Here is a 13,504-nt window from a genome sequence, read left to right as displayed (position 1 = left end):
CAGCAATTTCTCAACCAAACGGGATCTAAAACCCGTATCGAGTCGGTCTCATCTTCCTTCAATTTGTCCAAAACGATGACTGCTTCTTCTGAGCGTTCATCGTAGTACCACCAGCGAAAACGTGGGCTAAAGTTCTGCGACATTTTCATCACATGAACCTTTCTCATATAATTTACTGGCTTGTATTTAACAATCTTTCTCCGTTCGCCCGTTTTCTTGTTTGTTCGATAAGTGATCGTGGAAAATTGAGGACTGAATCCCTCAAAGTTCTTTGACAAGTACGATCGTCTTATCTTCTTGCAGACAATATTAGGAATTCCGTCATAATCCCTATATAACATCTTGAGCCTAGCCACCTGCATGAATATAAAGTATGGTAGAGACGTGAACTCGTATCCATGTTTGATGTAATCCACTCCGTACTCCTTCTTTATTGCGTATATATTCAACTCTTTGATGTAGGCCCATGCAATGATTTTTCCTTTAGCCAAAAGATTCGCCGGTCTATTAATGTAATTCATCCATTCAGGTTCCGGCGCTGGCTTCTCACAATATTTTCTGATCCTCAACAGAATCTTCCATTCAGCTTCTAGAACTTCTATCTTTTCTTTATTTATTTTGACCGGTAAAAACCCTGGAGGCAAATCTTCGGTCTTTTCTTTTTCTTCGCATTTACGGTTTAGAAGCTCTTCATTCATTTTGAAGTAGTCTTGAAACGTAGGTAGATCTTTATCGTTATTACATTCGTACTCCAGAAAATCACCTATTGGTTCATCTTCAATAATTACTTCATCAAAATCGTTGTCGTTTTCATTTCTTACGACAATTTCCTCAAAATCATCACTAGAATCGTAATGATTCTCAAAAGATGAGCTAGCAGTTGCGTCAGTTGAAGTACTTGCTTGTTGCTCTTGACGCACTAGCTCGGCCTGCTCCTCAGCGCTTAGATCCGGCGGGATCTCCCCTTCTTCTAAATCATCAAATACAACTGAGTGATTCAGACGATCCTGCTTTGCCAAAAAATCACGTAAAGAATAATCAATATTTAGAAGAATTACTAACAGTGGGTTCTCGCTTGTGCCTTTAGCAAGATCTAAACCTAGCTCATCCTCGCCTTGATCGTTAAAATTACCAAAGTCTATATCCTCCTCGAGATCAACAGCCTCAATATCGAAATTATTTTCCCACTCAAGCACCTTCGACAGTGCCTTGTTCGCTGCAGTCTCGGCCTTTACAATCAGCAAATTCTGAGCATCAAACTTAGTTTGTAACTTCTTCATTTCAACCTGTTGATCTTCAACCTGCTTGGTCAGTTTGGCAATCTCAGCATCCTTTCTTCTCTCTCGTTCATCAGCTTTTTCTTTAAACTTTTCAAATTCAGAAGCCATATTTACAACCTTCTCGCTTAATATAGAAACCGCAGCATCTTGTGTAATAACAGTCGTGGATGCAGCAGCATGAACTCCTGTATCAGTTTCAGCACGAGTTTCTTGAGTAGCAGCAGCTGAAGGTTGTCGTTGTGGTTGTGATTGCTGTGATTGTCGCTGTTCAATAGCTGAAGACGACTCAGTCCTTTTTGCCTTCTTAATGAATCTTATTCGCCTCTGCTTTGGCTTTGTCGTAACTGAAGGACCCTCAGATTGTTTTCGCTTTCTCAGCTCGAATTGATCAGGGTCAAAGTCATCTCCTTCATCGTCTTCATCAACCAGTATCTGTTCAGTTGTAACAACTGGCGGTGGCTGATTAACCTCTTGATCGTCTTCACCAACTGCGACGATATCATCTTCATTACCAGACGTACTGTTCTCATGACGACATGCAGCACCTGGTGGACATACATAGTTTTCATTTGCGAGGTGGCCAACCAATCTCTTGAATGGTTCATCCGGACCTCTCTTTTGCTTGACTCGATTAAAAGTCAAGTCGTTCAGATGATTCAGCTTAATCTCATCCTCCCAAACCTTATTCAATCCTTGCACTTGTTTTTCAATCATCACCTGCAAGAACCTAGGAAACAATAAGTGGCTTTTCTTTTTCACGTTCACCAACATGCTTCTGAAAATCACTTCGGAGAAATTGAAATCCGCATGAAGAACTAGAGCTGCAAACATCGAGCTATAAGTCTCGTTCAGCTCATCAAAACCGCCTACCATTGGACTCATGCATCTCAACAACACCAAAGTTAGGTATTTGTATTGATGACAGAATCGAGTTCTCTTAACAGCACCTTTCATCGGATCACCAGAGTATCCACATCTTACTAGACACCTTCGGACCTTAGTTCTATTCAGTGTGACTGGCATAGAATCATTATCTGAAAAACCTAAGTCTTCACAAACTGTCTGTGCCGAGATCTTCACAATTGTACCACCAACGCTGTTTCGTATCACCTTCCTTCCTTGTTCAGTGACAATAGAAGCATTGTTCCAGAATTCTCGTTGGTGCGAGTAGTATGCCTTGCATTCTAGGGTGATTGCAGTATAAATCCTGGACCTTTTCAAGAACTTGATAATATCAACGAAGCCTTCCTTTGCTTCAGGTCCTTCCTCGTTTAGACATGCCTCTAGATTGGCGTTTTCGCTTGCCGTCAAGCCCGAAAGATTCTTGGACAGAATCACCTCTTCCTCATGTACATCTTCGTTCACTGGACTACCCTGTTGAGCCATTGAGTCTGCTATACAAACATATATACAATAATCGAAAAGCGTTAAATCGAAAAACATAAGGGAAAAATACAAGGAACAACAGTCGGTCGACATACAATATAAGTCGGTCGATTTTCAAGGACAGTCGACCGTCATACACATAAATCGATCGACTTAGAAAGTCGCCCGACATAAGATAAATCGGTCGACTTAGGAAGTCAATCGGCCGATTGTGTAACAAAGCAAAAACACAGACCCAAACTCAAATTCATCGATTTTAAGGTGTTTTTGGTTCAATCAATGACCCGAGTTCATTAAGATCAAGTTATTGTGCTTTAATGTTTAACTTTTACTGTTGGAATGCAACCTCACGGATGCATAATGAGAAGTTGTTATGTGAAAATGGGAAATGATTGTATTACTGAACTTGCATGTAAATCGTTTTGCGTAAGTAATGCATGATTAGTTAATGAATGTTGATAAATTTTGACGATTGAATTTTGGAATGAGATGATCACACAAACATAAAGTAAATAATCTTGACAAGAAAATCAAGGAAAGATTTACAGTGGTTGATGGTAGTCACCTAACTATCACTGAGAATGTACTGAGAAACAATCGTTCAGGAACTCAACAGACGGTTGAGGTCTCCCCTACTACGATTTATGCTCTAGTGAAGAATTACCATGTAAGTCCACAAGGTAAGTTTACTCTGTTAGAAACTATACCAGTTTCTATTTACCTTTATTGCTTGGGCCGAAACGCATCAGTAGGTCAGTCAGGTATCCAAAGGGGGGTGTTCTCACTATGAATTGGTCGAAAAGTGCAATTCTGTATCACATACAATCATCGGTTTGAGAATGTGTCATGTGACACCGTTAATTTTTTTTTTTAATACGTGGCGGAAGAATAATATTAATTAAATACAATATCAACAATTGTACAAACCGATGTCACGTGTCATTAAAACAAATTACATATTAACAGGAAAAGACGTAAATACATTCTGTTATCAAAAGTACACGGTTCATATTCCAAAAGACCACATCAGAGTTAACCCTGTCAAACATAACATCGCCATGCCCGTCTTCTCCCCAAAAGGCGACATTTACAAAAGCTAATAACCTGCAGGGAGGAGATGGAGGGGAATTAGCACGAAGCTAAGTGAGTACGACTAACTACAGGTCATAGCATACACAAGTGTTATACTAATCATGTCACATAGTCTAACATACAAACATCACCCAAGTGCCGTCTACAGAGACTCTGGCGGCTCGGCCAAACCATTAACCACCAGCTGATCGGACTGGGCTTACCAGAAGTTCCTCCACCACCGTATGTATATACATAATCCACACGCGAAGGACACGTCATTCACATATATATACACCACGGCTGTCTAGGCTACCACAGAGGAACCCAACCCGCAGGTTGATCTCTCCTACCGAGGCTACCACACAATAGGGACGCACTGGGCTCCAGCAGACAAGCATCAACTAACATGCAGTCATCACAAGAACTAACTAACCACAACAATAAGTATATCTAACAAGCATGGCAATCATAATATAACATGCTTCTATATACTATATTCTCCAGTTAGCCCACTCACCGATTACCAGCAAACGAGAAGGTATTCAGCTATCTAATCACTGAACCTTCTCTTTCTCCTTTTCTCCTGAGAAAAACATATCCACAAGTTAGTTTCTGTTCGTTAACATCAAATAACACAATATAAAAAATTTTGTCAGAAAAAGTGTCCGCTAAAATTTTTTGCTTAACACTTGTGCACTTTCAAAATTTACATCAAATCATCAAAATACAAACGGGCAGCATAACGGCTAAAAATCAACACTTAAGTAAAATATTATGCCCTGGACACTCAGTCGGTCGACTGACTCTTACAGTCGGTCGACTGTCGACACAACCGGTCGACTGACCTTCCCAGTCGGTCGATTCATTTGGTATTACATCAATCGGCCGAAGGTAAATCTCAGTCGGTCGGTTCACTCAACAGTCGGTCAGTTGTCTTCGTCAATCGACCGGTTCAACCCTCAGTCGGTCGACTGTCGACCGACAGTCGGTCGACTGTGTTCATCTTCATCAGAAACTGAACAAAGGCTACGGACTTCACGATGAAATCCTCAAATCTCGATCTAGAGCTCGTTTTAAACACCAAAATCGACCACAACTTATTCACTACTTGTTATAGACTCAAAACCCACAACAATTTGACCATAACAACACTTAAATCACTTGTTTTGACACAAATTTACACTTTTATGAAAACTAACACAAAACCTTAAATTTTTCAAAGATTAGAGCATGGAAGCTTGTGATCCTAACTTAAACGAATCAGTGAATCACAAGGAACACAAAGATATGAACAATTTGAGCTCTAAGTCAAGATTAAGGATTAGGGTTTGATTGTAGGTGGAAGGGAAGGTACGATGTGTGTGCGAGATGGTTCTGGAAAATGCAAGAGAGAGACAGCACTAGTCACTTAATTTAGGTTAATTTCCCACACTGTGCAACACACGGGTATTTATCAGTTATCTGATATCTTTTGTACGTCGTTTGGCAACCCAAACCGAGTCCAAATTAAATAAACAAACCTGTTCTGTGACCCTTGTCACAAAATGGTCCTAACCACATCATTATTTAATAATAAATATTAAATAAAAATAAAAGCATATAGTAACACAATACAAACTTAAGGGCAATCTAGTAATCTTACATCTAGGCCTGATTGAGGATGTTACATGTCAACAATGGAGGAGACTACTTCAACACCACAGATTCAGGCTGCAGTGTGATTCATCTTCAACAAAATAAGTGGTGCATCATCATCAAAGTTGTAATTTTTATTTCATTTTGTGTTTATCTTCATATATGTTTGCAAAAGCTAAAGAGCGGCATCAGAAAATCAAAAAAAAAAATTGTTGGATTACATTATATTTGATTCGTGTATATAGGTCATTATGTATCTAAATAAAGATGATGCACCACATCTACAACAAAGAATCGGGAATATCAATTTTGAATTCAGTGTCTATTCATCCAATGTATTCTATATTTGAAAGAGAAAGGTGATCAAACAATGTGCTGATCAGAACGACTTAAGTTATCTATATCCGAGGGGGAGAAGTGGCTGAGTTTCAGATCTAGAGAACTCAAATCATTCTGTCCTTGAAGTCATCACTTAGCAGAACTTTGCTTCTATTGTCTGTGATATGGGTTGTGCCGATTGATCTAGATAGTTGGGGACATCTTCTGGAGGGTATTCTGACTTAGAAATTCATCACCCCCAAATACATCATATCATTCCATCATATCAGCTTTTCGCTCAAGCATGGGGTTTATAGCGACTGGTAATTGTGTTCTTTCGGAGTATGCAATAAAATTGAGACAAACAAAGCCTTCTGAATCGAAAGGTATAAGTTTAAGGTATAAGCTCATGGCTGACAGGGTTGCTAGAAACACCGTGAGAACCTTCCTGTTCGATTAAATCAAAAGCACATCAAGGTGATAGCGTATAGCTTCAATATATTGTGCTCAATTGACTACCTAAAAAATTTGTGCGATCTCAAATGATGACTGAGTCTAAGATTTAAGCAGACATAGAAATAGTTTCAAGTAATTAAATGCTAAAGTGATCTTCAAAAAGTCTGGAAGGAAAATCTGATAAGTTTATTGATTTTCAAAGACTAAAAGTGTAGGTACTTGAAATTAAAAATCAGAACAAAAGTTCAGGAATTAACGATGTTAAAACTGCAAAATATAGTTCAGTTCTAATCGTAGAAAAATTGATTAATTCATCTTCTCACAAAAAATGTGTTTATGCATTGATAGTGTAATATCTGTTCTTGATTATGTAAGATAAATAGCGAGTTGATTAGTTCTCAAATTCATGCTTGTGATATTCGCTATGCGGTTAGTTCGTGTTAATATACCATACTGTATATGTTTGCATTTACTTTTAAACATATTGCATCTTAATATGAAAAAGACAACAAGATTTAGTGTGTTTTTAGCATTTTTGCATGTTTCATACTGTGAATTATTGCATAACATTTGGTGGTTACTTCATAAACTCTGTATATGTGGACCAGGGGGAGTAAGCAAGTGTGAAAGATCCGATATAATTGAAAAGGTTAAAGGTCAGGTATTAGGTTACTTGACTTATTCAAAATTGGAACGGGATCTTGTGAAATTGATAAGTTTGAAAATTCTTGTGTAAAAGTTATTTTGATTTTGTACGATAAGTTGAATTTGGCAAGAAACGAAAGCTAGAAAGACGGGACTTAAAAGTTAAATTTTTTAGTCTGGAACATGCACCCGGACGGTTACAAAATGCAACCGTACGGTTACACCATGTAACCGCCCGGATACAGATGAATGAAGGTTTGTTGGATTTAAAGTGCATCCGTACGGGTAGACCTTGCACCCGCATGGTTGCATAGTTTGCAGCCGGTTACACTTCTGCAACCGCACGGTTGCAGAGTGGGTATAAATACCCAAAACTTGAACCGTGAAAAGTTTATGCTTTCATTATATCATAGTGTAAATTTCATCAAAATTCAAGAAGTGTTAAAAGGAGTTTTTACTATTGTTTTGCATATTCTACTTTCGTTTGTGAACTTACTCATCATATCAGGTATCGATTACAAGCCCTAAATCTCAAGTTATGATTGTTTTTAGTTTTATTTAAAACTCGAATCAATACACTTAGATCTAGGTGTTTTACACTGAAATTGCTGATTAAAACATGTTAGTCGGAGGTCAGTGGACCTATTGCAATTGGTTTCTAGATGATCAACACTCATTTGAGTGGATTTGGGTTTTGAAAACCCTATCAGACTCGATGAACACAACCGAACGGTTGCATCCTGCAACCGCACGGTTGAACATGCATCCTGGTTAATTTTAGGCAACCGCACGGTTACACCGCAGACTCAAATTTTAAATTTCAATTGTGTATCTATGTGGATTGGCCATGCACCCGTACGGTTACACTTGCAACCATGTTATATTATCATGCAACCGTACGGATGCACATCAGAAACCCTAATTTTGAATTTTTGTTTATTAACGCTTGTGTTTGCAATATTTTGCATGTTTTATTTCAGAATTAGATATGTCTGGAACTCATGCTGTTAATGTTCCTACTGAGGGTGCCGGCTCTGGTTTCGGTCGTCCTCATGTTGATAAGAGGTCTAAACCTCGACATGTTACTAAATCACGATCAAAGAAGGCCACAGAGCACAATAATGAGCTTCAGGTTGGCCCCAACAACAACATGCTCGCTAATCTGAACAAGTGTGATTATCTGGGTGATTATAAGGGGATTATGGAATTTCTTGAGCAGTCTCGCATCTTTAAGGATATCTCTCATGATGTGTCATCTTATATCTCACATCAATGTGAGTTCTGGATGAATGTTACTCTGTTAAAGATGATGGATGGTGATCGTCGTGTTGATGTTTTGAATATTACTGTTCAAGGGAGGCCCATTGTTGTTATTGAAGGGCATATCCGAAGGTTGTGGAATTTTGGTGATTCAGCTGAAATGAAAACTAGACTAAATATGGGACTGGTCAAAGGTTGTCTCTAGATGTGCAAGTATACTGGGGATTTGACCAAGTCAAAGGTTCTGAAATCCGGTTTCTATCCGACTTTTCCTTACTTGGCTCACGTTATCTTTCATTGGAAAAGCTCGAGGAGGGAAGGACATGATGAGTTAAACTCAGCTATGCAATCCATGATGATTGCTTTGATTCTTAATTTGCCTTTCAATTTCTCTGGGTGATTTTTGACTACATGATTGAAAACAACAAATTCAAATCCGATCCTTATCTGATATATCCACGATTTCTTCACCTCATCATTGATTCACAGCATAATGAGCTTTTCAAGGAGGATTCTGATCGTATCAGGATGAATATCATGACCGATGAGGTTGTGAGACGTATGATGTTTTATAAGGGTAAGACTGCTCCTCCGAACCGTACATTGTTTGGACATTTGAAGAAGGTTTATTACGTGGCTCGTAATCCAAGAATGTGGAGAAACAAGGACAGTGATTCGGATAAGGAAGATATTCTCCAGTTCTTACTGAGTCGAAAGATGAGGAAGAAGTTCAAGAGGCTGGTTCTCAGTTAGCTCAGATCGGTGAGAATTTGGATAACTACAGTCTGGAGGATGAGGTAGAAGCAACTGAAAGTGGTGATATTTTGTTATCTTTGAAACAGAAAGAGGTTCCGGAGAATGAATCGTTAAGGAGGCTGAAGAGGAAGAGAATGAATGTAAAAAGGACTTATGTGTCTTCATCAGGTGCTGCTGCCGCTGGTAATACTCAAACTGCCACACCGAGACCTGAAGTCCCACCAACTCAACCTGCTCAGGCGCCTCCTTTGCCACCAACTCAACAAGTTCCACCACCACCGGTTGTTAATCCATAGGCTAGCGGATCATTGGCTGTTTCGGTTCCCGATCCTGTCATTTTGAGTCTTCAGGCTTCTGTGTTAGGTTTAATGAATAAGTATGACGAGATGAAAGCTAAGAACAAAGAGAAAAATAAGGTGGTTCTTAATTTGGAAGTTAAAGTGAACTCGTTGACCAGTGAACTTGAGAAATCAAAGAAGGAGGCTGCTGATCTTAAGAAACTTACTGAGAAACAAGCTAAAAGGATCAGAAGCTTGGATCGTCGAGATCGTAAGTTTAAGGAGAAATTGGAAGCAGATTCCCAAGATGGGACTATTACTTTGAAAATGGAGCATATTGATGATGATTTGTTATCTACCGAAAGCGAATTCTCCTCGGACTCTTCATCTGATGGGATTGAGAACGTAAGTCAAATCCAGGAGGTACATTTCCCTAAACCTCTATGTGTTGATATTCATAAGTTAACATATTTTTTGGACAATCTAGGTACAGTGATTAGCTCGCTGAACTATGATGTTGAAGAGAGAGAAATTGTACATACGATGAGTGAAGAGGAGGAAGCTAGGATGTTTGGTATAGAAGTCGAGCAGTTGATTGCTGCAGAGAAAACACCAAATACTGCGGGTACGCGAGAACATAAACATACTGGTGATGACAGTGCTGAAGAAGTTATCATTGAAGATGCTTCTAATGATGAAGAAAATGTCGATAGTGTTGATGAGGAAGACTTGCTAGAGTTTGATGATCTATTCAGACAACAAAATGATGAGGTTTTGAATCGTAAGGTTGATGAGAAGCAAACTGCTGAGGAGGGTAAGTCTTCCGGTGTGAATAAAGATGGTGAGAATCTTGTAACGGTGAATAAACAGAAAAATCATGAATGGAGGGAGTATCAGAAATCTTGTACGAAGTCTTGGTTTAAGAGGATACCGTTGGAACCGAAATACAAGTTATATTATGATAGAACGGCCAAGGTTACAGGTGGAAAGATTCTCAGTTGGGCGTATTTGAAAGATTTAAACTGTTTTACTGTGAGAATGGAGATTGGAGTTGATTATTTCAAACATGCTGCTGACATGAAATCGCTCCCTTACTTTGAGATGATGGAACTAGCTAGACTGCCGCTGCCTTATCATGAGTCTAATGGATGGGGTCAGTGGATGCAGTTCAAGATAAGAAAAGTGTTTAAGTATGGTTGGTCTGTGTTAGAACCGCAGTTTCCGAGAAAGTCGTATCGTATTGATCAAGAAACGGGAAACAGGGTTAGAGTTGTTAAGTACAAGCGTGCAAAGACAATGAAATTTGCTCATGTTCGTAAAATGTCACAAAACTTCTGTAAGCGTTTTAAGTGGTGGTCTTACGATGGGCGAATAGAAGAAGCGGTGATATGGTTGGAATTTGGTAACCCAAGTCCTCGTGCCCAAATGGTATTTATTTTCTTTTCTAACAGATTCGACTTGCAGATAGCTGAAAAAAAGTTAAGTTTTTAAATTAGATATATTCATATTTATATCTATATCTATATGTACAATATACTAAGTCAAATGCCTACAAATCCTTTATTATAATATTATAATCGGAATCTTTATCTGGACTTCTATTAAAGGAAGTGAATCCTTACTTGATATAAATAGTAAGTCCAGTTTTCAATAAAACCATTGCTATCTTATTATTCTAGTTTAACTATTGAACAAGCTTAAAAGCATTAATGACAATGAATGTTGAAAAGCAATCAACCAAATTCTTAAAACCCTCTATTTCAACCCCTCAATCCTATCGTCACTATAGGATCGGCTTCATAGATGAGTTTGTTCCAGCTTCAAATGTAACTATTGTTCTTTTCTTCCCCCAAATTAACAAAATCAACTCAAATATCTTTGTCGAGTTAGAAAAATCCCTTGAGAAAACCTTAATACGACTCTACCCTCTTGCCGGCAGATATGTTGAAGACAAAAAAATTATTGAATGCAATGATGAAGGTGTTGAGTTTATACACGCCAAAGTTAACATTAAACTTCAAGAATTTTTAGATTCTGAATTTAGTGTTGTTTTGGTTGATGAATTCATTTCATTTGAAACTCAACAGCAAATCGATCATTTTACTAACCCGTTACTAACAATTCAAGTGACAACCTTCGAATGTGGAGGTGTAGCAGTTGGTGTAAGGGCTTCACATAGGATCGTTGATGCATCCACTCTATGCACATTTTTAAACGAATGGGCTTTTATGAACCGTGAAGAAAGTCATGCAGCTGAATTCACAGGGCTTGTTTTCAATTCATCTTCTTTGTTTCCTCCCCGTGGTTTAAGTGCCATGCCCTTTAGAGCTGTCACCAATGATATGTTAATCAATTATACAAGAAAGAAATTTTCGTTCAGCGAGAGTGAAATATCAAACATTAAAACAAAGGCCATCGCGAGTGGTAAATATAGCAATTGCAAATGGTCAAAGGTACAATTGGTATCAGCCATCATTTGGAATGCTTTTCGTCGTGTTGATGAGATAACGAACTATTATCGAAGAGAATCTGTACTCGTACAACCCATAAGCCTAAGGGAAAGAATGGCAACCTTAATACCCAAAGACTCTTGTGGGAATCTTTGGGTTTTGACATACACAAGATCTAGGAATCATGAAACAACCGAAGAATTGGCAGATCTCTTAACTTCTTCGGTCAAGAAAACATTGAATAATTTTTCAAAGGTATCTCATGATAGTAAAGAAGGGCAAACATTAGTTTTAAATTCCTTGTTACATAAGGGCAACTTCAATGAATCAACTTATATTGTTGGGATTAGTAGTTGGTGTAAGTTCCCTTTTTATGAAACTGACTTTGGTTTTGGAAAGCCCATATGGGCGTCCCCTGGAACCATCCCAGTCAAAAATACCACAGTTTTGATGGACGATGTGACAGGTAAGGGAGTTGACGCGTACGTCTTTTTGGAAAAAGAAAATGTCCCTCTTTTTAAAGAAGCTCTAGAATGTGATGTTTTTGGTGGTTAAATCATCGGATTTGCAGTATCTATATTTCTGTATGTTATCATGTGTTAGATAATATGTCAAAACTATTACTTAAATTACACTTGTTGTCTAGTTTTTAATCTAAATCTATGACCAATTCATGATTATATCTATGAGTTAATTCACAGAAGATTGGTCAAATGTTGTAGACTTTTTGGTATTGTAACAATATTACATAGCAATTTCTATTAGATCATGAACTATATTTTTGTGTATTTTGGAATGTATGCCTTTCTTTTAATCTTTTTTTTTTTTTTTTTTTTTTTTTTTTTTTGTCTTTTGTTTTTTGGTATTTATGTACACAATTATGCCTAATTTTTGTAAACTTTTTTTTTTCTGTCTTTTGTTTTTTGGTACCAATTTGCATTTTACCCAATCAAATAGGGTGGAATGCGGGTGTATGTTATCTTTTTGGTACCAATACTTCATTAATCAAGTACACAATTATGCATGGTGGAATGCAGGTGTATGCTAATTATGTACATAACAATTGTTAATGATCATCTGTAAATTTAATATAGTAATAAAACTGATTAGATGTGACTGGATTTTTATTGCAATCAGAAAATGTGACTGGAATTTTTCTTGTTTCTAGAATATTAGCTTATAAAGACGTATCAGGTGAATATACTGATTAGATCTCTTCTGCTCAAGCAACAGCCAACAGAAGGGTGGAAAACTTCAAAGAGTGTGAAGGGTGTAAGCACAAATGAGAGGTGTGAAGAATTGATCGAAGAAAACAACAAGAATGCTCACGGGTCGCGAGATAGTGTGCCCGTTTGCGAGAACTGATCAAATTTGTTGGCCGAAGCTGTCTAGCATTGTTCAAGCATATTTTTACACTAAGGGCAAAAATACACTTTAGTGCAATATTTTTTTTTTGAACGGCAAGCTTGCATCAGTGTATCATTTATTTCAACGACACTCATCATTTGCACACACACACACACGCGTTCGGGAGGAAACCCGAATCGCATTACAGGAACCCGATCCTTTAACCATCCCGAGGGGCAGGCGGACCGGGTTTGAATCCTGAATGGATCCGGGAGAAAACCCCCCGAGGTCAATCTGGATATCCATATTTCAGGCAGATTAATTAATAGGATGGGCAGAGCAAGGCTCGAACCCATGACCTAACCCTCAGCCCCAACATTCAAGGTGAAGGGGATGCCGTTGAAGCAATGCTTCATTGGCACTTGAGTGCAATATTAATTGAGGTTTATTTAGGTTTAGCGGCTTTAACACTCCGGTATTAACCGTGATAACCCGGTTGCGACTAAAGAGACATCGGAAGGGTGGTGAAAGTCTAGTCGTTAATCGATTGAGATGGGGTCGGTTGGGGCGTTGGGAGAAAAACCCTTCTCGGATCTACGTAAAAACCCTAGATGACCAT

The 13,504-nt window shown here is 38.3% G+C and overlaps 1 protein-coding gene across 1 annotated transcript; it reads left to right on the top strand.

The window, feature by feature from the left end:
- Window positions 1–10,803: 10,803 nt before the first annotated feature.
- On the top strand, window positions 10,804–12,093 carry LOC139890384 (pelargonidin 3-O-(6-caffeoylglucoside) 5-O-(6-O-malonylglucoside) 4'''-malonyltransferase-like). Its single transcript, XM_071873270.1, has one exon. It carries the CDS (start codon window positions 10,804–10,806, stop codon window positions 12,091–12,093), a length of 1,290 nt encoding a protein of 429 aa, XP_071729371.1.
- The last annotated feature ends 1,411 nt before the right edge of the window (window positions 12,094–13,504 follow it).

Source organism: Rutidosis leptorrhynchoides, chromosome 2 (genome assembly GCF_046630445.1).
Source record: "Rutidosis leptorrhynchoides isolate AG116_Rl617_1_P2 chromosome 2, CSIRO_AGI_Rlap_v1, whole genome shotgun sequence".
Taxonomy (NCBI): Eukaryota; Viridiplantae; Streptophyta; class Magnoliopsida; order Asterales; family Asteraceae; genus Rutidosis; species Rutidosis leptorrhynchoides.
This window is presented reverse-complemented; position numbering and strand designations above follow the sequence as displayed.